We start from the raw sequence: 22,085 nt of genomic DNA on the forward strand, positions 1-22,085 counted from the left end.
AATGGAGAGTGTGGAAAAGAGGTGAAGAAGCGTGTACAGGCAGGCTGGAACGGCTGGAGAAAAGTGTCAGGTGTGATGTGTGATAGAAGAGTTTCAGCTAAAATGAAAGGAAAGGTTTATAAAACTGCGGTGAGACCAGCCATGTTGTTTGGTCTGGAGACAGCGTCCCTGAGGAAAAGACAGGAGGCAGAGCTGGAGGTAGCAGAACTGAAGATGCTGAGGTTCTCTTTGGGAGTGAGCAGGATGGATAGGATCAGGAATGAGTACATCAGAGGGACAGCACATGTTAGAGGCTTTGGAGATAAAGTCAGAGAGGTCAGACTGAGATGGTTCAGACATGTCCAGAGGAGAGAGAGTGAATATATTGGTAGAAGGATGCTGAGTTTCCCACTGCCAGGCAGGAGGCCTAGAGGAAGACCAAAGAGGAGGTTTATGGATGTGGTTAAAGAGGACATGAAGGTAGTTGGTGTGAGAGAAGAGGATGCAGCAGACAGGGTTAGATGGAGGCAATTGATTCGCTGTGGCGACCCCTGAAGGGAAAAGCTGAAAGGAAAAGAAGAAGAAGAAGCAGCTAACACAATGTAGCATTAGAACACAGGAGTGATGGTTGCTGGAAATGTTCCTCTGCAACCCTATGGAGATATTCCATTAAAAATCAGCCGTTTCCAGCTACAATAGTCATTTACCACATTAACAATGTCTAGACTGGATTTTTGATGAATTTAAAGTGAAATAAAACTTTTGCTTTTCTTCTAAAATAAGGGCATTTCTAAGTGACTCCAAACTTTTGAACAGTAGTGTACATGATAAAGACAGTGAGAAAACAAGCTCAGTGAAGTGAAGATAGCAACTTTGATCATTTAAATACACTGATTGACTACAGAGTGACTTGCTTTATTTTTCCATTTTCCAAGATTTGAGTCAGCAAAAACACCATTTGTGTGGCTACTCCTAGTTCCAGTAAAACAAAATGTAAAATGTTTTAATCAGTAACTATTTTAAGAACTGGTAACCTAAACAGAAGTTTTCAAGCTGATTAAACATTTAAAAAATAAGTGATTCCAACCAGTGTGCCATTTTTAAAGACTTCTTTTACATGTTATGTACTTTACTCTGGAACAATACATCCTGGGACAAAGTATGTCTGGTTATGTGCTGGTTTTGTGTCTTATAAAGTGTCAAAACTGTTATTTAAATCTGACAGCAGGCTCAGGATGAGTGAATATATAAGGTAAATAAATTACTTTTTGCTTCCTAGATAGTAATTTGAACATCTTTATTGCAAGTTGTAGAATATTTTAACAACTTATACCAAATTTGGCAGTTAAGGGAACGATTGTGAAATAAACCAATGATACTTTTTTAAATTGCAGTTGCTAAGTGAATGAAAAATAGCGGAATAAGTCGGTAGAAGTCGGTGCAAAGAAGTGCAGCACCGCCGCTGCTGCTGCGGCAATAAACGGAGCTGAGCAGACCGACTACATCCGGGCAACACGCAGCTTGCGCAGAAACGGAATGGCGGAGGTAAGTGAGCGAAAACGAGGAATGTAACGACTCGAATGATTCAGAAACGGGGCCGAATTTCACACTAGTGTCAACCGGTGCGGTACCCGGGACCGTCGAGGGTTCGTCCGGCCGCTGAACGCCGGCTGAAGGGCGGCTAGGAGGCGCGTTTCGACCGGGAAGCGGCGGGGGAGAAATGGAGAAGCTCTCCGGCGTACCTCGGCTCTCTCCGCGTTCTTGGCTTTAAAGAGCCATTCCCCGAGCCGAGCGAGCAAAGCCGCAGAAAACAATAGGCAGCCCGGCGGGGTCGAACACGGTGGTGCTGAACTGCCCCAGGTGCGCTCGGCCGCCGAGAAAAGTGGGCTGAAGTGGGGGGAAAAGTTGTCATGACTCGGCGCCGCTAAACTCCCTCCGTGTCTCTCGGAAACACTGAGAACTAGTTTATTTCCTTCTTGTGCCACTCGGAGCTGCGAGCCGGAGACACGTTCAGCACCAAGTCACAGGAAAGCGCCGCTGGTCACACACACAGACAGACAGAAGGACAGACAGAACCCAGCCAGAACATTTAGGTTCTGACTGGACTTCTGGTGTCTTTAAGTTAGACTGTAGTCTAATTTAGAGAGTGTTGGGACTGTGTGAACTACTGATGTCCAGACACCAGCACATCCTCTTATAAGTTAGGTATCTAGAGTACAGTATTAAACTCTTCATGTGGCCTTCATCATAGTTCCAGTATGTCCCAGTTTACTAAGTTCAGCTTCGATTAAAGACTAAATTGGAAACTTGTTGATTCAATTGAAAACATGGTAGGAAAAACCATGAAGAACCGTTCCGTTTTTAAGAACAGTGCACAGTAACGCAGCCAGACCAATCACTCCGTAATATAATCTCTGAAGATATTGATTAAATTCAACTTTTTTTTGTCATTGCACAGGTACTAGGCTGACAAAATGCAGTTTAGCATCAAACTGAAAGTGCAAAGAAAGCAGGAAAAGTGCAGGGCATTACAAAATGTCTGAGCAGAGAAATTTTAATGTGGCAAGATATATAGAAAGACACTACTTCCACTTCTCCTAGGTCAGACTGTAATCTAATATAAAGAGTGTTGGGACAGTGAAGTAGTGTTTGTGTTGTTGGGATAGTAGTACAGCCTCTTATAAGTTATCTAGAGTACAGTATTAAACTCTTCATGTGGCTTTCATCAGACTTACAGTATGTTCAAGTTTACTTAATTTAACTTGGATTAAAGACTACATTTGAAACTTGTTGATTCAATTGGAGACATGGTAGGAAAAACCATAAATAACTGTTTTTATGAAATAATAGTGCACAATATAGCAACAAGACCAATGACTTTGTAACAGAATCACTAAAGATATTCATTAAATTCAACTTTTTTTAAAAATCTTTGTGCAGGTACTAGGTTGACAAAATGTTGTTTAGCATCAACCAAAAAGTGCAAAAAAAAAAAACAAAACAGGAAAAGTGCAGGGCATTTTAAAATGTCTGAGCGGAAAAGCTTTAAGAGTGGTATGAATGTGACAAGATATATATTAAAACACGACTTACACTCCGCATAAATTAAACTGTAATCTAATGTAGAGAGTGCTGGGACTGTGTGAATTAATTTTGGTGTTGTTCAAATACAAGTACATCCTGTAAGTTAGTTATCTATAGTGTTAAACTCTTCATGTGGCCGTCATCATAGTTACAGTATGTTCCAGCTTACTTAATTTAACTTATATTTAAGACTAGATTGGAAACTTGTTGATTGATGATGAATCTGTAAAGATTTGAATAGATTCAACTTTGTTGTTGTTGTACAAGGAGTAAAGTGATGAAGCACAGTTTGGCATCAAACCTAAAGTTCAAAAGAAGCAGGATAAGTGCAGTGCAATATTAAGTGTTTAAATGGAATAGCTTGAAGGGTACTAAGATGTATAAGCAGTGTGCTAATATATTTACAGTACAAACTGTACCTGTACATGTCCAAAGTGTATTAATATAATAATATATGGATAGGATTAGGGTTCTTACAGGTAGACTGTTATCGAATGTAGAGAGTGTTGGGACTGTGTGAACTGGTGTTAGTATTTTTCAGATACTAGTACAGCCACTTATAAGTTAATTTTCTAGTGTATTAAGCTCTTCATGTGTCCTTCATCATAGAAACAGTATGTTCCAGTTTTCTCAGTTTAACTTGGCTTAAAGACCAGATTGGAAACTTGTTGATTCCAATGGGAGCATTGTAGGCAAAACCACAAAGAGCTGTTATGTAGTTATTAAATAACAATGCTTTATATTGCACCAAAACCAATCATTCTGTTCAGAATCTCTAAAGATGTTGCTTAGATTCGACTTTGTCATTGCACAAGTACCAAGATGACGAAATGCCAGTTTAGCATCAAACCAACAGTGCCTCAGAAGCAGGAATATTATTCAAGTGGAACAGCTTTAAGAGTAGTATGAGTGTGCTGTGATACATAAAGTATAATATGTGAATATAAAGACAATATGTGGACTTCCAGTTTCCTTAAGTTAGACTGTATTCTAATTTAGTGAGTGTTGGGACTGTGTGAACTGGTGTTGGTGTTAGGATACTAGCACAGCCTCTTATGACCAAAACTTTGTTCACTTCAGTCTTAAACTCTGTGTGGCCTTCTTCATATTATTTCCCACTTTCTTTAAATAGTTTAGACCAAAGCCTGAATTGAAAACATGTTGATATTGTTGGAAAACCCCCAAGAACTGTGATGCTTTTAAGAAGGATATTACAGAAAATCACAGCAAAAACAAATCAGTCTACAGAGAGACTTGTGATTAATCTGTAAAGACTAGATTAGGTACACTTAAATGTCATTGCACAAGTAGCAATGGAATGGTTATATATAGACTTTTAGTTTTCTTACAGGTAGGCTGGAATCAAAATTTAATTTTCCACTTTGTTCAGTTAAGATCGAAGCTGAGATTAGGAAGTTGTTGATGCTGCAGGAAAAAACCTTATTGAACCACTTTCAAACCAAGCACTTTGTAGAAAACCTTAAGATCAATCTGTAGGAGATTTAAAAATTCGCAAAAATTTAGATCAGGTTCAACTTTACTGTCATTACACAAGTACTACTGGGTATATTAATGTAACATTGTATGGACTTTTAATGTCCTTACAGATATGCTGTATTCTACACCATATATCTTACTGTACTTAGTTTAGTTCAGACCAAAGCCTAAATTGGAAACATGTTGATTCTGCAGGAACACCACCATACAATGCTGTTGCACCATTTTCAAACCAATCATTGTGTAGAAAAAACTTCTGATGAATCTATAGGATGTGTAAAAATCCGCAAAGATTGGATGAGGTAAAACTTTGTCATTGCCCAAATACTCAAGCAGTTTAGCATCAAACCAGAACTGTAAAAGAGGCAGCTAAGTGTTCAACTGGAATAACTTAAAGGACAGTATGAGTGTGCTAAGATACATACAGTATAAACAGTGCTTTGAATTATGCAAGATATATGAATTTAATAATAATACATGGAGTGTTACAGTCTTTATAGGTATGATGTAATATAATTTAGTGAGTGTTTGCACTGTGGATGAGGGCTGGTCTTGTCCCACTTTACTTAAATAGTATAGATCAAAGCCTAGACTGGAAACATGCTGATGTTGCAGTAAAACTGCCATTAACAGTAATGGCACCATTTTCAAACCAATCAGTCTTTAGAAAGACTTCTGATGGATCTTTAGGAAATTTAAAGATGAACTTAGATTTAACTTAATTGTCATTGCATTGTTATTGTCAAGTACTACAACAGCCAAATGCGTCTCCATTAAAAACCAAAATCAGACATCAAAAGTGCAAAAGAAGCAGGAGACGTGCAGTGCAGTGTGAAATGTCAGAGTGGAATAGCTTTAAAAAGCAGTATGGGTGTGTTAAGATATGTACAGTATACACAGTGCATTTAAATATTCAAGATATATGATTATAGTAACAACATATTAGTATCCTTACAGGTAGGCTGTAATCTAATTGAGTGAGTGTCAACACTGTGTGAACTGGGGTTGGTGCTGGTCAGCCTTTCCTGTGGCTTATTACACAAAGTTTGTTCACTTTTGTTTTTAAACTCTTTATGTGGCCTTCATCATAAAAACACAGTATGTCCAATTTAGTTTAAATAGCTTAGATTAAAGCCTGGACTGATAACATGTTGATACTATTGGAAAGTCTGTTATTGCACCATTACTAAATCTGTAGGATATTTAAAAATCCGTCAAGTTTAGATTAGATTTAGCTTTATTGTCATCACACAAGTACGAAGATGACTAAATTTAGTTTAGTTTCAAACTAGAGAGTGTGCTGCGATATACACAGTGTAAACAGTGTATATAACAATATATGGACTGTCAGTGTCCTTACAGCTTAGGCTAAAACATAACGTAGAGCAGTGGTCGGCAATTGGCGGCCCGCGGGCCAAAACTGGCCCGTCAGGAATAATATCTGGCCCGCCAGATGATTTTGAAAATTTGATTTATTTTTTCAATGTTTGAGATTATTAAAAATGAAGAATCGATCGCACCCATATACCGTGTTTTCACCCGCTGGCTCCAGGAGCTAAAAACCAGTTTGCGTTTCCACTGGCACGGAGCCAAGCCAGTCCGTCACCGCGACATGAAACTCTCGTGGTCGGCTGCTGCCGGGCATTTCCGCGTTGGCGCTACTGGTCGGACACGGTTGTTCCAGCCAGATTTCACTGAGCAACAGTGTGTGCAAAACATGTGTGTCTCGGGAGTCATTTTTAATACATCTGTGATCAGAATTGAGACGTGTGTCCCAAGCAGCAGCGATCAGCTGTAGAAACGCGGAACCCCCGACCACAGGTTAGCCCGCTGTTCGATTGTTTACACAAATTTTGCACCGAAGCCACATGTAATTGCCGACCCCTGACGTAGAGTGTTGGAGGTGTGTGAACTAAAGTTGGTGTTGTTAAGGTCCATGTGCAGCCTCTCATGTAGCTTATTACGAAAGGTTGTTCGCTTGTCTTTTAAATTTTTTTATGTGGCTTTCATCACAGAAACACAGCATGCCCCGTTTCGTTTAAATAGCTTAGACCAAAACCCGGATGGACAACATGTTGATACTGTAGGAAAAATCTGTTGTTGTACCATTTTCAAACCAATCATTCAAAAGAAAGACTTCTTTTAGATTAGATTCAGCTTCATTGCATTAAGGCATCACGGTGCAGTTTAACATCTAACCAGAAGTGCAAAAGAAGCAGGAGGTGTAGTACGTTCATGTACAGTACATATACGGTATGAACAATATAACCAGGGTATTTCAGTTTGCAGATAAATATTCAGAATTTAAGAGTAATCAAAGTATATGCAGTATAGATATGTACAGTAGGGATTATATTTCAGCTTCAGGTCTCATAATCTGTCCGGCCTTTCAGCACCCTGCAGTTTCAGTAGCAGCTGGTCTCACAAGTTAAAAAAGAGCGGTTCAGAAGTCAGGTGGTCAGTAATGGGATGAGCCAGGATGAGCCACTGTGTGATCCCATGCTGTTGGTGTGCACTGTTCACTGTGTAGGCTCACGCTGCACTATTAAAACACATCCCTGTGCTGTTTTACATGATTTGAATGCTGCATACAAGTAATACAATCTGTGTGTGTTTGTAGGTGGGTGGAAAGCATCTGGACATGAGTGCAGAGGTCGTGGCTTAGTGGAGAGCGATGAAGGCCCTCAGCTGGAGACGCAGAAGTCTGAACAGGTCTTAGAGGAGCTGGAGGAGAAGCGTCCTCGCTCCATGAAGATGGCAGCACAGTCCCACACTGTATGTGTCAAAGCTGTTCCCTGCCGTCTAAAAGCCACAGCGGCAAAATATTTTCCGTCGACTTTGTATGGGAAGTTAGTAGTTGCAGATTTTGCTGCACCACTGACATACTGATTGTAATAGTAATGGAAGCCTCCTGTGGTAATGTTTGCTATTTGACCAACGTAATATCAGTTGGGGCAACCACAACTAATTCTTACAGTCCTGTGGCAGACTTAGGTTTTAATTTGAATGACTGATAATTAACCACTTTGCTTTTAAAATCCCTCGTTGGACATTTGTTTAACCCCTAAAAAGTCATCTAAATTTGCCAGAGTTACATATTTAGAAGTTTTTGTCAATGAAAATGATCTGTTGCTTCTTTGAGTCTGTGCCGATCCATAAAGCACCGCCTCTACCTTCGCTGCAGCTCGAACACACCAGCTTCCCTTGCAGCTCTGTTCAAACACTGTAGAACTACTGTACACTACACAAAGGCAAGCTGTAATATTAGAGTAATTTAGTCATACGAGTTTGAAACAATTCTGAAGAAGAATAGTGATGTAGAAACATCCACACCGCAGCCTCTCAGGATTGGTTCTTTAGGTTTGTTATGTATGAAACCCTGAGAGTCTGAAGCCCTGATTTGAACACAGACGTCAGTACACTGCAGTTTCAAGGTGGAAATGCTTTGCACTGACTGCCTATTTTCCCCATGATGGGCCCTCTAGCATATAAAACAAAACATCATATGGACATGCTACCAACGTAGAATAAAAGTTTTTAGTGGAGGGAGTCTTCACAAACTTACACCCGTTATATTTTAAAAGTATTTCATAAACTTGTTTGCTCACACAATAAGCAACACAGTTTTTAAGTCTCTTTTCTCATGCAGCTGAATACAGAAATATTATTTACAGACGCAACAATAGAAGACTTAAGACTTTCAGAAAATAATCTGGCAGAAACCTCCGAAATTAAAGGTGCTCTACAGCAAATTGGCGTCCCCAGCCTTCCTTGCAGTGTGTAAAAACTAGCCTCTAATTGGTGTATCAGAGTCCAACAAGAAGACGTGTTGCAGAAGCTGAACTCAGAAGCAGCTTCACATCAAAGTATCGCCGTCTTCCCTTCTGATGCTTTTTTTCCTGTAATTTTGTGTAAAGCAACATGATGCAACCAAAAAACTAACCAGCAGCTTTGATTACTGTGATAATTAATATTTTGCCCATGAAAATGTTGATGTATAATTTTGTGTGTTCACATCCAATAGTTGAAAAGAAAAGAATAGAGTTCCTGTATTGTTATAGCACAGTGTACAGAGAAATTAATCCTGTACATTCACAACATCAGATGTTTTAAAAGTACAGAGGGAGATGTGCAAATGTAAATATAAAAATCCTACATACAAGTGTATCCATAAAAACAGTGAGATTGTTCATTCTTAATAAGAACTATTTTTGCCATTGCTTACAATATGTATCAATATCAACAATAATATAGATACATAGTATAGATATTGTATCAACAATATCTATATTTCATAGTAGAAACATGCAATGAATTTTCCCTATAGTTCTCCATTTATTGCCATTAAATGCAAAGCACAGAAACATGGCATCATTTTTTCATCTAAATATCACATTCAGTCAAGCTGAAAATGAATATTTCCCCCCAAGTTGCCTGGATTAGAATAAACTCTCTGAACACCAAGTTAAGGAAATGACCCGGAACATACAGATGCTGATTTTCACATCTACCTCGATCTGGAAGGTTTAATAAATGTACACGAGTAAAATCTAAAATATGTAACATGGATTTATGTGAATTGAAATGTTTTTTGATTTTACGTCGCAAAACTACCCAGCCACCATTTGTCCTTTCTTGAAATGCATCGTTTTTATTTTTTTCTTTGAACATTTAACAGCGGCTCTGCAAACTGATCGAGAGTTACTCAGACAGAAGAGGAAAAAATGTCGAGACCGTCCTTGAGCTCACTAAACCGACAGATGTCTGGAGGATGTTATGTTCAAAAAATGTGGTAGTAATTCCTACATTTCTCTCCCTTTTTCACCCAATCACCTCCCTCCACTTGTCGTCGTCTCCATTTGTAACTCATCTGTAGGCCGGTGAGCTTCCCTTGGAGGAGCTGCTGGCTTTGTACGGTTACACAGTATCAGACCCAGAGAAGGAGACCTGTCACATGGCTGCCAGCCTGCCAGGCATGACACTGGACAAGGTATGATACAACCCAAGGCTATCTGTGGCTTCATTCATATTTCACATTCCTGTCAGGCTCTTGTTGATCCGATTGCACAAATTCACATCGACTACAGCGGATTTGTTGTGTTGAAAGTCAGCCTTAAAGTAGAGCATTTAATTAAACGCATCAGATAAATGGGATTGATGTAGGAAATGAGAATATTGTATCATGTTCTGCTGACTCCTCTACTACAGTTTACTACTCTGTTGTTTTGCTTTTCTGGTGCTCAGGATCAGATAACTGAAGATCTGTTTCCTGTGGAGGAGGAAGAGGAATCATCAGCCGATGACATCACTCCCTCAGTCACCTCAAACACCTCAGATCTGCTCCGCCGCCTCCAAGGTGAGACGAACATTAACGCCCGACTGTCTTACATTTGTACATCTCAGCAAAAGCAAACATAAGAAATGGATGGTTGGTTTCGTAATGTACATTCAAATGGGCCTCATGAAAGCAGGGAACATTCCTGGAGCTTTTGTTTTTGTCGATGTTAAATTTGTGGCAGTTTCTTACTTATAGCTGGGAGGAAGTTTCTAATAAAATGGCAAACCAAGTTTTATAATATCAGGAAATTACATGTAAGCGTGGGTTTATTTATTTTGAGTATATTGTGTTATGGGATGTTCCTGCATGATTGCATGGCTGTAGCTGCTTGTCACTTTCCACATGACAGAATTATGTCATATGAAGACATCCGAACATTTCAAAGCTGAAGTAATTTAGATATATTGAAACAACCTTTCCTGGTAGTGATTCTATTTGAACTGCTGAGTTCATAAAATATCCTGAAAACCAAATACACGGCTGCTTGTGTGTCCTTTATTTGTACACACACTTTCTCTGAAGGTAAAAAGAGAGGAGGCGCCTCGTTGTTCTCTGAGTTTTTTTTTTCCTGTTTTCTGTTTGCCGTTTTATATTGAATTGTGTTTTATATTGAGTTGGATATATTACAATGTTATTTTTATTATGTCTACACTAAGCTGAAGTTTCAGAAACCTGAAGAGCATCAGTAAAAAGCAGAGGAACTTCTCCTTCTGGTTCTTACAAACGTGTTTTGGAACCTAAAATAGACGTTAATTTGCTTTTTTACCGAAGCTCTAATGATTATAATGACTCGGGTGACCGAGAATCGATACAGAGAATTTGTACAAATGTTTATTTCATTCAAGATTTTATAATTTATTTTCCTTGAAGATGTCAATTCATGACAAAATGAAGATTTTTCTTGGCAAAACCTTCACGTACAGTAATTTTAAACCAACACCTCTGTGATGTTTTGTCTCTTTAAGGTGGAGACAAAGACACATTAGTCAGCTCGTCAGATGAGGACTCTGATGACGCCTCTATTCCCTCCAATGAAGAGCACAAGGTAGCGTCCTCATGTTGAATTTAAACATGTATGTTGCAGTGTGTGTTTATAGGAGAAAAAAATGCAATAATAAGAGACTTGTTTGTGAAGCTTTACATTTAATCCAATAAGGAGTAGAATCCTCAGAAACACTTATTTCTTCCTGCTTTGGCATTGAGCATAAATCAAATACTACAGGATTATCCAATGTGGACAAAATTCCTCTGCTGGACCACCTGAACCCAAACTAACCCCTCTACATGAGACCTGATTTTGACAGAACCACTGTGGTTTTAATAGACTGGCCAAAAAACGCAGTACGTAAAAATATTTTCATTTGTGCAAGCCAGAGCAAAGACTAGTAGGGCTAAAAATCGCACCAATTCCAAAACCAAAGTGGCTTTGTTGTTTAAACCTGACATCTGCTTCTGGTTAGGTCTTTGGGTTTTCAAGCTTGCAGGTTTGTCACACCGTGCAGTGCTAGTTTTTAATAAAATTTCAGCTTTTATCAGCATTTGTGACACTTCTGATTTGCTTCTCAGGAGATCATGGTGGGCTCCATGTATCAGGCAAAAATCCCTCCAATCAGCCCGTACACCCACCAGGAGAGAGGTAAGCAAATAAAAACAATAACGTTAATGGTATTTAAAAAAGCGTTTAAACTGTTTTATGAAGACTACATCTAAGACATTGTGTAAACTTCATATAAAATCCTTCAAGCACCACGTGATTGCTGCTGAGTAAAACCCCTCTGTGCAGAATCTGAATACTACTTTGACTCTCACTGATAATATTAGCAAATTACAGCCCTCACCATCTCCTCTTTTAGCTAATTGTAGTCTCTCTTCTCCTCTTTATGCAGCCTACAGCAGTGAAGACCAGTTGCTGTGGACGCCGGGGGTTCTGCCGGTGCAGGAAGTAGAGGAGTTCTTGTTGAATGTACAGACAGCACGAGGCCAAGAGGGGGCAGTATTCACACAAGGGGCCACTGTCCAAGACAACGAGCAGGTAGCGTGACGTCAGAGAACACTGTCAGCTACATTCAGTGGTTTCAAACTGTAGCACCGTGTATAAACTGCCCATTTTCAGTACTGAAGTACTGCTGAGCGATGAGCTAAATGCCCCAAGAAAATAAGTGGATGTGTAGTCTTAACTAGTGACTTTTGGTAAAATATTTTAAATGGGTTTGTGTATGTTTTTAAAGAAATTGATAATTGGATGAATATAAATCTGCCTGTATGTGAAGCTTTGTACTTATCTTGATATGCAGTTGTGCAGTTTTTAAACCATGTCCAAATCATCTGAAGACTCTTGAGAGCGCATTTTCCACTGGTCTTATTCTCCAGATTAGGACCAAAACGGCTGCATATGTCAGCTTTTTTATGTTAAACAGTGTGAGTTAAAATTACAAAAAGTTTTGTCGCTTCAGCGTAAGCTATTGTGGTTGAAAATAATACCTTTTCATCTGAAGCGGCTCAGTCAGTCTCTATCTGCCTGACGTGTGATCAGTCAGTTTTGCTGTTTTCGTGTTCCAACGACGATAATCTGTAGTGGATTATTTAAAAAAACAAAATGAGGAGAGCACGGAGGAGGCTGGAGGAGAGGAAAAGGTCCTGACTCAGACACCCCTGATGATAAGAAGGCAGGCACAGGCAGAGAGATTATGACTAAGTCAGTGAAGAGGACGACAAAGTAGCCCAATTACATTCAATCACGATGACTAACGCAGTGCTATGGCTGCAAAATTAGAAAAATATTAACAACAATAACAATTTTGGCTTCTGACAGTAAAATAAATGTGATTGACTGTGATGGCGACATTTAAAATGTGCTCCAAACGTAGAAAAGTTCACAAACCTTGTAGTTAACATCATTAGGTTGCAAATCTGACATTAGAGCACCTTATTTTGCTGTTTTCCAAATCATTTTTGGTCACACACCTGTCTGAGCGAACTACAGCTGCTTGGTGCTCATCTACTCTAGCCCGGATGTGAGACGTTTAGGGAGCATCTGTAAATTGTAGTGTCTATCACTCAGCAGATGTTGCAGATGTTTATCAAGTGAGGAGCTTAGCTTGTGCTGAGCGATATCGACAACCTCTGAGAACAAAACAGTGGCTAAATAAACGTTTTCAAATTTAAATATTTTTTTAATATCAAGTTTCAAGTTCATGACAGTCTTGACATTAATGCAGAACTATGTTATGCAGAGACAACTGTTCGGCAGCATGGAAGGTTTTAGAATAATAGTTGTGGTGATGCTGACAAAAATAAGGATGGGGGGGCGACCAAATGATGTACTCATAGCATCTGTCAGAAAGTTAGTTTGAAGCCCTGAATTCCATCAGCTACGCTTGTCAGTAGTCAGGAGTTCCTCTTCTTTTAGCTCTGTTTAAACAAAAAGACAACTATGTGACAGTATTTTTTTTCTACTCTTTTTTTCCTTCTCCTTTTCTCTTGACTTTCAGGCACTGTATGAACTAGTGAAATGCAACTTCAATGCAGAAGAGGCACTGAGGCGATTTCGTTTCAATGTCAAAGTTTTCAGTGGTAAGAGCAGACCTTTTGTCTTGTTTTTCTCAACCTCTCACCACTTCATTTGTGCTTAATTACACTTTGGTAGCGACTGATAACATGCAGCTTTTCAGTAAAAAGAAACTCATTGTAATCACGTCACTTGGAAATATTTCCAGCTGTGGGGGATTTCACAGATTAGTTTTTTAAGGTGCTGTCCAGGTGTTTGAGCTGCAGGAAGTAGAAAAAGGGAATGAACTGTCCCACTAGTTTAAAGACAGCAACTTCCTCATGAAGTCACATGTTTGAGAAATTCTTTGTAATTGATTTGCGGTTGCAGGAAGCCACATCTTTAAAAGTAAAACTAAAGTCGTGGGTGTAATCTGAGTGCGTAAAGACAATCTAGTTGCAAGAACTGTGCAGCACAGTGATGCCACGTGTGAAAATTTATATTTTAGATCTGTGAAAACATTTTCCAGTTGACTATTTAACAAAGACGACTATTTTTTTTTACCCTTTCCGTGTAACACAAGCTGCTGAGTTCAGCACCGCAGAGGATGAACAGTTCATTGATGTGACCTTGTGACCTTTTATTCGGCAGTGAGCCTCCAGTTTAAGTCCAGCCCTGTGGCTAAAGCTACCGCTGTGCTGGAAATGACTACAAAATGAGCACAACATGGAAACAAGAGTGTCATTTCTCTGATTTAAATGTCGCTTTGCACTTTGCATGTAGTTGATATCTGTGTAGGCAATCGTGGCATGAATTAAAATCAACATTTAGCATTTCAATGCTGCTGCTGCTGTCCGCTGTCTTTAGAAGAGCTTTGTTCCTGGAGCGAAGAGGAGTGCAGGAACTTTGAACACGGCTATCGAGTTTACGGGAAAAACTTCAACCTCATTCAGGCTAATAAGGTGAGCGCTCTGGAGACGAGATGTTGAAATGCTGTGAAATTTTTGCCGCTCAAAGCAAAACCAACCCTTCGTTCCTTCTCCTCAGGTACGAACGCGCTCCGTGGGAGAGTGCGTGGAGTATTACTACGTGTGGAAGAAGTCCGACCGGCACGTGTACTTCACCCAACAGACCACCAGGCTGAGCCGCAAGAAGTACAGCCTGCAATCAGGGAGCATGTGAGTACTGCTGGGACGAGAGCGTAAACAGCAACAACTAGTCCAGCTAAATGTGAACATTTAGGGGCCGTTTACACGAGGACCATCTTAACAGAAAATGCAAAAGTGGCGTCTTGTCATTTCACGTTTAGACGAGCGGTTTTGAAGGAAATCTGCGTAGGTGACTCTATAGTGTGTGGAATTCGATTGGATATGCATGCCAGGCAGCTAGGTGGCGCTGTGATAAAACTCCACCATGTCTACACGCATGCATTCTATCTCCCTTTTCAGATCTCCGCCGCAGTAAATGTTCATGAATGGAATCTGTACAGATTCTGTACGTTTGTTAGTACGACTCCTGTAGTGTACATAGAGCTGCCAGAGTTGCTTGAAGGTACGAAGGATGGAAATAATCACACATCTTTGTTTACGTCCTTGTACCGGCCGGCAAACCAATGCACCAGCGCACGTATGTGACGTAATCACGTACGCGACGTGGTCAGATCTCGGCAAAGTTTTGCGTTTTGCTGTTTAGACGGAAACGTAACGGCGGAGCGTTTTCTACTTTTCCACTCTGGAGGCCGGTTTCAGATTTTTGCATTTTTAAGCCCCCAAAACGCCGTCCTCGTATAAACGATAGGGTGTTTTGTTGAAATATTTTGACGTTTTTACCTGCAAGCGTCCTCGTGTAAACGGCCCCTTAGAGTCCTGAGCTGAAACATACATGACTGCCTTGTGTTAAATGCCCCGCAGTGAGTCTGCTGATGCCGTGTGTCGAGGGTAATTTCTCTCGCCAGTTAAGGAATATTTCCGACCTTTTCATGTTATCGCACAACGCGTACTCCTCACACACTGCTGTAATTCTGCTGTTCATGCTGATGTCACTATGGGGGTTATTCCATCTAAGATCATCAGGAGCCTTTTGCTCAGCCATCTCTGATTTGCTTGAAGCTTCTTTTTTTTTTTTATCCTAAACTTTGCATTTAAACTTGTATCTGTTTTATCTTGGTATGTCAAATGCTTTCAGAGAATTTTCTTTTTGTTCTGCTTTTACACACAGTAAAAGTCGAGGTTATTTCAACAACAGTATCTCAGGAACTATTTAAGATTTTAAAAAATGAAATTTTCACTGTTATTTCTCACTGCAGTATTGGACAAGTAGACCAAGCATTCTCGGATTATGGGATATGAGAGTTGAAATATGCAAAAAAAACAAAACAAAGCTGCCATGAAAGTTTCATCTTTGAGCGCGTAATATTAGAAAATGATAATGCAGAAACAAATTAGAACTCTGGTTCACTTTGATCTGAGTATCTAGTGGTGGTTTTGTGGTGCAGCTTGTCATACCTCCTCAATCAGTAAAGAATTTCTATGAAAATTACTTAAAAAATATATTTCTGATCAAATATTTCATATTGAAAAGTATTCTATATGTTTCATTCTGTATTATCTTTATTATGTTATTGTCATTTTTTTGTTATTGTGTGTTCAAAGACTGGTCTTTTAATAGCAGCTTCACTGTTTTTCATTGTTCAACTCTTTCATAATCAGAAATTATTTGATCTACTTCTACAACTCCAATATTGCAGACTCTAAATCAGTGATATGATGAGAAAAAACTACGAAATTTTGGGGCCCCCACATATTGTCAATGTGAAAAAACGTGAACAAAGTGAGATGATGGGTAATTATAGAAAGTGTTACATATATTAAGCAAAAATTCTGCAAATATGTCTGTAGTTCATAATTCCAAAACTTTAGGTAAATCAGAGATGATTGAGGAGAAACTGTTCTAATATTTAATAATCTAAAATGGAATGAACCTGTGGAGAGTGAAACAGAAGGCATTTTACATTTTGAATCATCTGCAACTAATTTAAAATGCCTTCTATTTCATATACTGGCACAGGACTCTGCTGCTTTTCTTTTTCGTGTATTTGCGCTGTGAACATCTCATTAAATCTCTTTCTTTTTTAATGTGTTTGCTTCTTCATTTCCATAAGTTGTAGGTTCACACAACAAAAGCTACCGTAACAGTAGTCTGCTGTGAATCAAACAAGTCTTTCTTCATCTCCTTTTCTGCACTGCTTTATGTATTGAACTGGTTTTGGAAACTTTTGGGAAGCGGTGCCTCCTAACTAGAATTCATGTTTATATTTGCGTGGTCGACGCTCCTCTGTTGGTGACCTTTAAAGGGTTGCTTCTAAAATAAAACTCTGTTGCTGCTTTGGCTCAAGAAATGGTCCCTGTAAGTCTTTGTGTTCACAGCTTCCAGTGGCCTCAGGGTTTATTGTGCTGACAGTGTTTTTGTTGTGTGTTGCAGGGAGGACGGTGACCAGGACGGGGAAGCTGGATACCTGGAGGGAAGCAACAGTTCCTCAGGGTTGTTGTCTCACACCTCTATGGGCACTGGGCAACTGGAGTCCACATTACCTCCACAGTCGAACCTGGATCTGGACAAACAAGGTAAGAATTTAGAGGTAGCGCCGGACCAGCACCTGGTGTGGTGACTCAGAATCAGGAAATAAATCACTCTGCTCAGTCTAAACTGACTTTGTGCTTCGTGAAATTTACAAGGAAGAAAGAGTAAAGCAGAAACACGGCTATATGCTGCCCTAAAATATTATTCCGATGACCTCATGTTCAAAGCAACGACAGAAGAGCTTGGAAAAGAAGCGCATGTACAGTAACAGCTCAGAAAATACCCACCCATTTCATTAGTGTTTCATTTAAACTGGAGGCTGGCCACAGAACACGTCACTCCACAATTTGGCAAAAAGTGTGACGGAAAATTGAGTTTGAAGACTTTGCATGTTACCCATCTGTCTGTATGTACACCATTTACATACCATATCAGACATAATTCCAAACCACATACTGCTCTATCAGTCATGTTATACATGCAGTGTCATGGATTTTACTTTTGTTGAATGTCCTGTTTTGACTACATAGTTTGGCCTTTTTTATTTTTGGGCATCACATATTCATTATCTTTTGTTGTAAAGCATTTTCATGTCTCCCCTCCTTTGTTTCCCCCATGTTTTCTTTCTTTTTGTCTTTTTGTGTTGTCGTGTTTGTATGCATGTCTGTCCTCTGTGTGTGTTTGTGTGCATGCTGTGCATGTTGTCGTGGCGCTCCAGAAGAGGAGGGTCGCCCCAGGCGCAGACGAACTCCCCGCTTTCTCTTAAAGCCATGACTTCGGTCCACACAGGCCACAGAAAGCAGGCTGGGCCTGCAGGTAAAGCAAACGGGATGAGTAGAAAGAACCAGAATGTGCTCACTGGGAATAAATCTCATTAACGTATCTGTGGCAGATTATCAAACCCTAATTAGAGCTGAAAGGAGCAGACTAATGTAAAAAGCCTCCTCTGGCTGTGTAGTAATTGCTCCATTCGTTTGCAAATAATGTCACATTTATTAAGTTATTTAAGTGCTTTGTTTGAAAAGCATTTTTTAAACACAATACATTTCATATTTGCCATTATAATTGTTCAAAGTGTAGCTCTACAGAGTCAGAATGAAATTCAAAATCAACACAAAACTTATTTACTCTTAAATATAAAGTCAGCGTATCTGATCTGAGACATTATTGGTCAGTTTAATGAATATCTGTTTGTGGTCAAATAGCTGGCTGTTCTGTGCACAGAATAAACCAGGTGTTCCTATCATCAATCTTTCTCCAGAATCGCAGACTTTATCTGTCACCATAGTTTACAATTAGAAGCATTGCATTTTCTAAGAATGAGTTGATTTGTTTCAGAGTCCGTGGTGCATATTGACAGCCTGTCTGCTATGAGATGTGGTGAATTTACAGCACAGATCAGCCAGATATCTTATCATGATAATAGTTAAGTATCTTATTTGTAGTTGCCAAGAATAGAGAACTACAGGACTGATGCCAGTACAAGAGTTCTCATAACCCTCTGCTGTTTATGTCAGAGGACATCCATGGAAGAACATCTGCACTCTCTGGATCAGGAATTTGATTCAGTTTCATTTCATTGTGATGACAGGGAATGGATGCTTTCTGGCAGGAATATGTACACACAGACACTCCAAATTTAATCATAAACAAACAGTTGATACCTACAGAATAAGAGCATGGTTGGAACTTGAAATGAAGCTGTCGTATAACATATGATGACAGCTACTTTTGTCATCCTGAATTCTTTAACACCCGTGCAGATGGTGAGCTGGTGATGGGTCTGTCAGAGCTGTGCGGTGACGACTGCCCTCAGCAGCTGTTTGGATGTCCCTTCCCCCTGCCGCCCATCGATGACCTGAGGGATTCTGGCTCCGACAGTTGTTGTCCTTCAGCTCCGGTCCAGCTCCAGTCTCAGCCGTCTGCTCAGGCCTCCCAGTGGAGCTCTCCATCCCTCCACCACGACCACGGCCTCCCAAACTCCTGCTTCTACCAGCTGCACATGCGCGGTGAACCTTTTGTCTCCGACGGCCCTGACTGTGGAACGGCAGGCGGCGAGGCCGGCGCCCCCCATCGGCTGCAAGTGGAGTTCAGCCTCCCGTCCGCCTCGCCTCCTTCATCTGCTGTCCTTCCGTCACACTTCCAGGCATTTGGCAGCCTGCTGCATCCCTCCCCCGTCCAGCATCCCCGCTCGCTCACACAGTGAGGAGGACATGGAAATATGTAAACTGAGTGGTACTGTTTGTGATTCGGCCCGTGTAGAGATCTTCGATTGGTCTTTACACCAGCGTTAAAGAAACCAGGACAAAAAGTGCATTTACGAAACTTTTTTTTTTTTTGGAAAATGATGGACCTACTACCTGCGTTAGAGGGAGTTTCTCATCCGTCTGAATCCTGTTTTTAAACTGAGACACTTGAACCCTCTGTCCGTTGTGGAATGACGAGTGTGTTAATCACTATTTTCAGGCATTGATTTTGTGTATATTAACAGTTTATCACCACGGGGCGATTCTGTTCATTGGTTCCAATGAAAGCACAGTACAGGTGATGAGAGCTGCTGTCCATGTTTATTTACTTAAACGCATCGAGGATCGACAACGTTAACCACTGCTGCTTTGTTTTCGTATTTATCATGACGGAAAAGTTTGACCTGCTGCTCAGATTTTTCCTAAATTCTGACCACAAGAGCCAGTTTCTTTACGTTTTCATATCAAATCAGCACTTTCACTGCTTCAGCATTTCAGATCTGTCAGTTCCTCACATGACGTGGATGGAGAAACTCAAAGTCTGTCCACTCAAACAACACAGAATAGTTTATTTAAAAGTTAACATCAAATCTTCTGAGTCTTTAACTGGCTCTTCTGTTTTTTTTATTTCTTGATCTTGCCTCTTGCTCTTAGCGTGTTTTTAGAGTTTTGCCCCAAAAGTCAACCTTTCTCAAGAGTTTAGCAGAGACCTGGAACTAAAGAACATATTCTAATTTGAATATGAGGTGGTTTAAATTATTGGTTTGTTTTTGAGGAAATTTTCATCCTGGTTCTTCCCCAAAAATCTGTAGAGCGATTTATGAAGGTGCAGTGCTTTTGTCATGATTTATGAACACCGTTACTGCTCTGATGAACCTCTAGTACCACGAAAAGCCTGGAACAGACTTAAAATACAATGCTGAAATGTAAAATGAACACACTAAGCTTCTCAGGTTCTGCAAATTCAATGATATCCAAAACCTTCAATTAGCAGCGAGAGTCTGGACACGTGTGAAACATCCGGTGAAAAAGGTGGTTGTAGCATTACGGCTTGATGGTCTGATGGTGATGACGGATGCTGTGGTCCAAAGATCTTTCTAACATGGAAGTTCAGGCATCTTATGTTTGCCTCTTGAAGCCTCCTTTTATGATTTAGTGGAACACGCTGGCTTCTATCAAAAAAAAGCAGGTGCACGATAAAAGTTTGTTGAGAAACATCTGGAGCGTATTTTGTTAGACCAGATGATGCTCCAGAAGTGAGATGAGGATTCTGTGTTTTATTCAGATAGCTAAGTAGACCTCTTCTTGCAGCAAGCCCTGCAGAGCTGGTTTGCTTTTTGAGAACCAAAACTGAATTTAAACAGCCTCAACAAAACATTAAAGTGACGTCCAGTACAGTGAAGATCGACGTAAACTCACACTGGTGTTCAAAGAAAGTGCATCACTCGTTAAAACTGTAATTAACATGCAAATAACCTCAGTATAGAGCGATATTTCTTCCAGCTTGCGTCAGTTAAGACTGACTCTGCAGCTCTGGGAGGGTTGCAGTCACTCCTTGCTTGTGTCAGACTGGCGCCTTTTCTTCTTGTTTTCCATTTAAAATGATAAACTGAAGCAACTTGAGGGCCATAAATGCAGTGTTTACCAAAACTGTTATATAAAGGTTGTAAATTTTGCAATATTTTGAGATCACCTTTCTAATGTTAGTTAGCTTTGCCTTAACTATTAATAAATATCTTTTGTGTATATTTCTATCTGTGCTGCTAGTCATTAATGTAACATACCATGATGGATAAAAGGGTTAGAAATGTGAAATTCCTCTGTGATACACTTTCTTTTGACAACAGTGTAGTTAGAGCAGTCATTGACTTTCATTGGATTATTTATTATTATGTAACACATGGATGGGCGCCGGTCATTTCAGTAAATCCTGTATTGATTTGTGCATTTCTTCAGATTTGCGTGTCAGTGAATTTTAGCCCGTCTCTAAAAGTTCCACAGGAGGAAATGATTTAGCCCGACTTTCTTCCTTCCATCTGTCCTTGTTTTCTTCTCGTCTCCGTCTGTAAATGTGCGAGCTCCTCCTGTGATCCCTATTTAAAGCCGACTCGCTTTCAGATCAGCGTTTGTTTTGTCTTTGACTGTTTACATGCGGCGGGTTCAGGACGAGACAGCGAAGCCCAAAAAAAGGAGAAGAATCACTGCCTTTTGGTTAATTCTTTATTTTTACTTTGATTTTTTTTTTTTTTTTTAGCATTTTATATATATTGTACCGCTTCTGTTCTGTTTGTTTCTAATTATTATATTTTGTAAAAAAAAAGACAAATTAAGTTGAACAGTGGAAATGTTCAGATGCTGCTGTGTTAGTTACTTTGGTGACTGGTGCAGCTTGTTGAGCGGTGAGGACGATCACATGTTTTAATGTAATGAGTGAAATTGTGAAATGTTGATGTACAGTAAAGGTTAAAGTGGGAGAAACTGAATTACAGAAGACGTGTGCTTCAGTTGCTCTTGTGTACACTGATCTAGAGGAGCTTCTCATTTTAACCTGTAGTGCTGAACGCTTAGAAAAACCTCTTCGGCAATGTATTTAGTTAATACTTGGATTGATGTCATTGAAGTCAGAAGTTTTTCTACAATGGAATCACCAAAGCACATGTGTCTTTGTCCCAAAACACAATCATGCATTTTGGTTCCTTCATGGATTTATTATAGGTCTTCTGGAAATATGACAAAATCTGCTGGGTCAAAAATGTGCATAAGCAATTCTAATATTTGGTTAAATTACCTTTGTTCATTTTCACCTCAGCTCGGTGCGTTTGGTAGCTGTTAACCCTTTAGAGGGCGCTCATTGAAATACTTTGAAATTCAAAAT

General features: G+C 39.8%; 1 protein-coding gene across 2 annotated transcripts; it reads left to right on the top strand.

Annotated features, from left to right (window-relative positions):
- The first annotated feature begins 1,413 nt into the window (after positions 1–1,413).
- On the top strand, positions 1,414–21,693 carry mier2 (mesoderm induction early response 1, family member 2). Of its 2 annotated transcripts, none has more exons than XM_022214713.2 (12): positions 1,414–1,524; positions 7,181–7,335; positions 9,437–9,550; positions 9,805–9,916; positions 10,864–10,943; positions 11,465–11,534; positions 11,785–11,930; positions 13,390–13,471; positions 14,253–14,347; positions 14,433–14,563; positions 16,866–17,008; positions 18,728–21,693. In XM_022214713.2, the coding sequence occupies exons 2-12, from the start codon at positions 7,309–7,311 to the stop codon at positions 19,168–19,170; spliced, it is 1,443 nt and encodes a 480-aa protein (XP_022070405.2). In that variant the 5' UTR covers positions 1,414–1,524; positions 7,181–7,308; the 3' UTR covers positions 19,171–21,693. The 2 variants fall into 2 exon arrangements, with proteins under 2 accessions (XP_022070405.2, XP_051803040.1); XM_051947080.1 differs by having other exon boundaries at positions 14,256–14,347.
- The last annotated feature ends 392 nt before the right edge of the window (positions 21,694–22,085 follow it).

The sequence above is a fragment of the Acanthochromis polyacanthus genome, chromosome 4 (genome assembly GCF_021347895.1).
Source record: "Acanthochromis polyacanthus isolate Apoly-LR-REF ecotype Palm Island chromosome 4, KAUST_Apoly_ChrSc, whole genome shotgun sequence".
NCBI lineage: Eukaryota > Metazoa > Chordata > Actinopteri > Pomacentridae > Acanthochromis > Acanthochromis polyacanthus.

Excerpts from the sequence above, each read along its gene's own strand:
- mier2 (XM_022214713.2), top strand. The coding sequence starts at position 7,309 with ATGAAGATGGCAGCACAGTCCCACACT. Across the intron at positions 11,535-11,784 it reads GTACACCCACCAGGAGAGAG|CCTACAGCAGTGAAGACCAG; the intron begins GTAAGCAAATAA and ends CTCTTTATGCAG. Across the intron at positions 13,472-14,252 it reads CAATGTCAAAGTTTTCAGTG|AAGAGCTTTGTTCCTGGAGC; the intron begins GTAAGAGCAGAC and ends CGCTGTCTTTAG.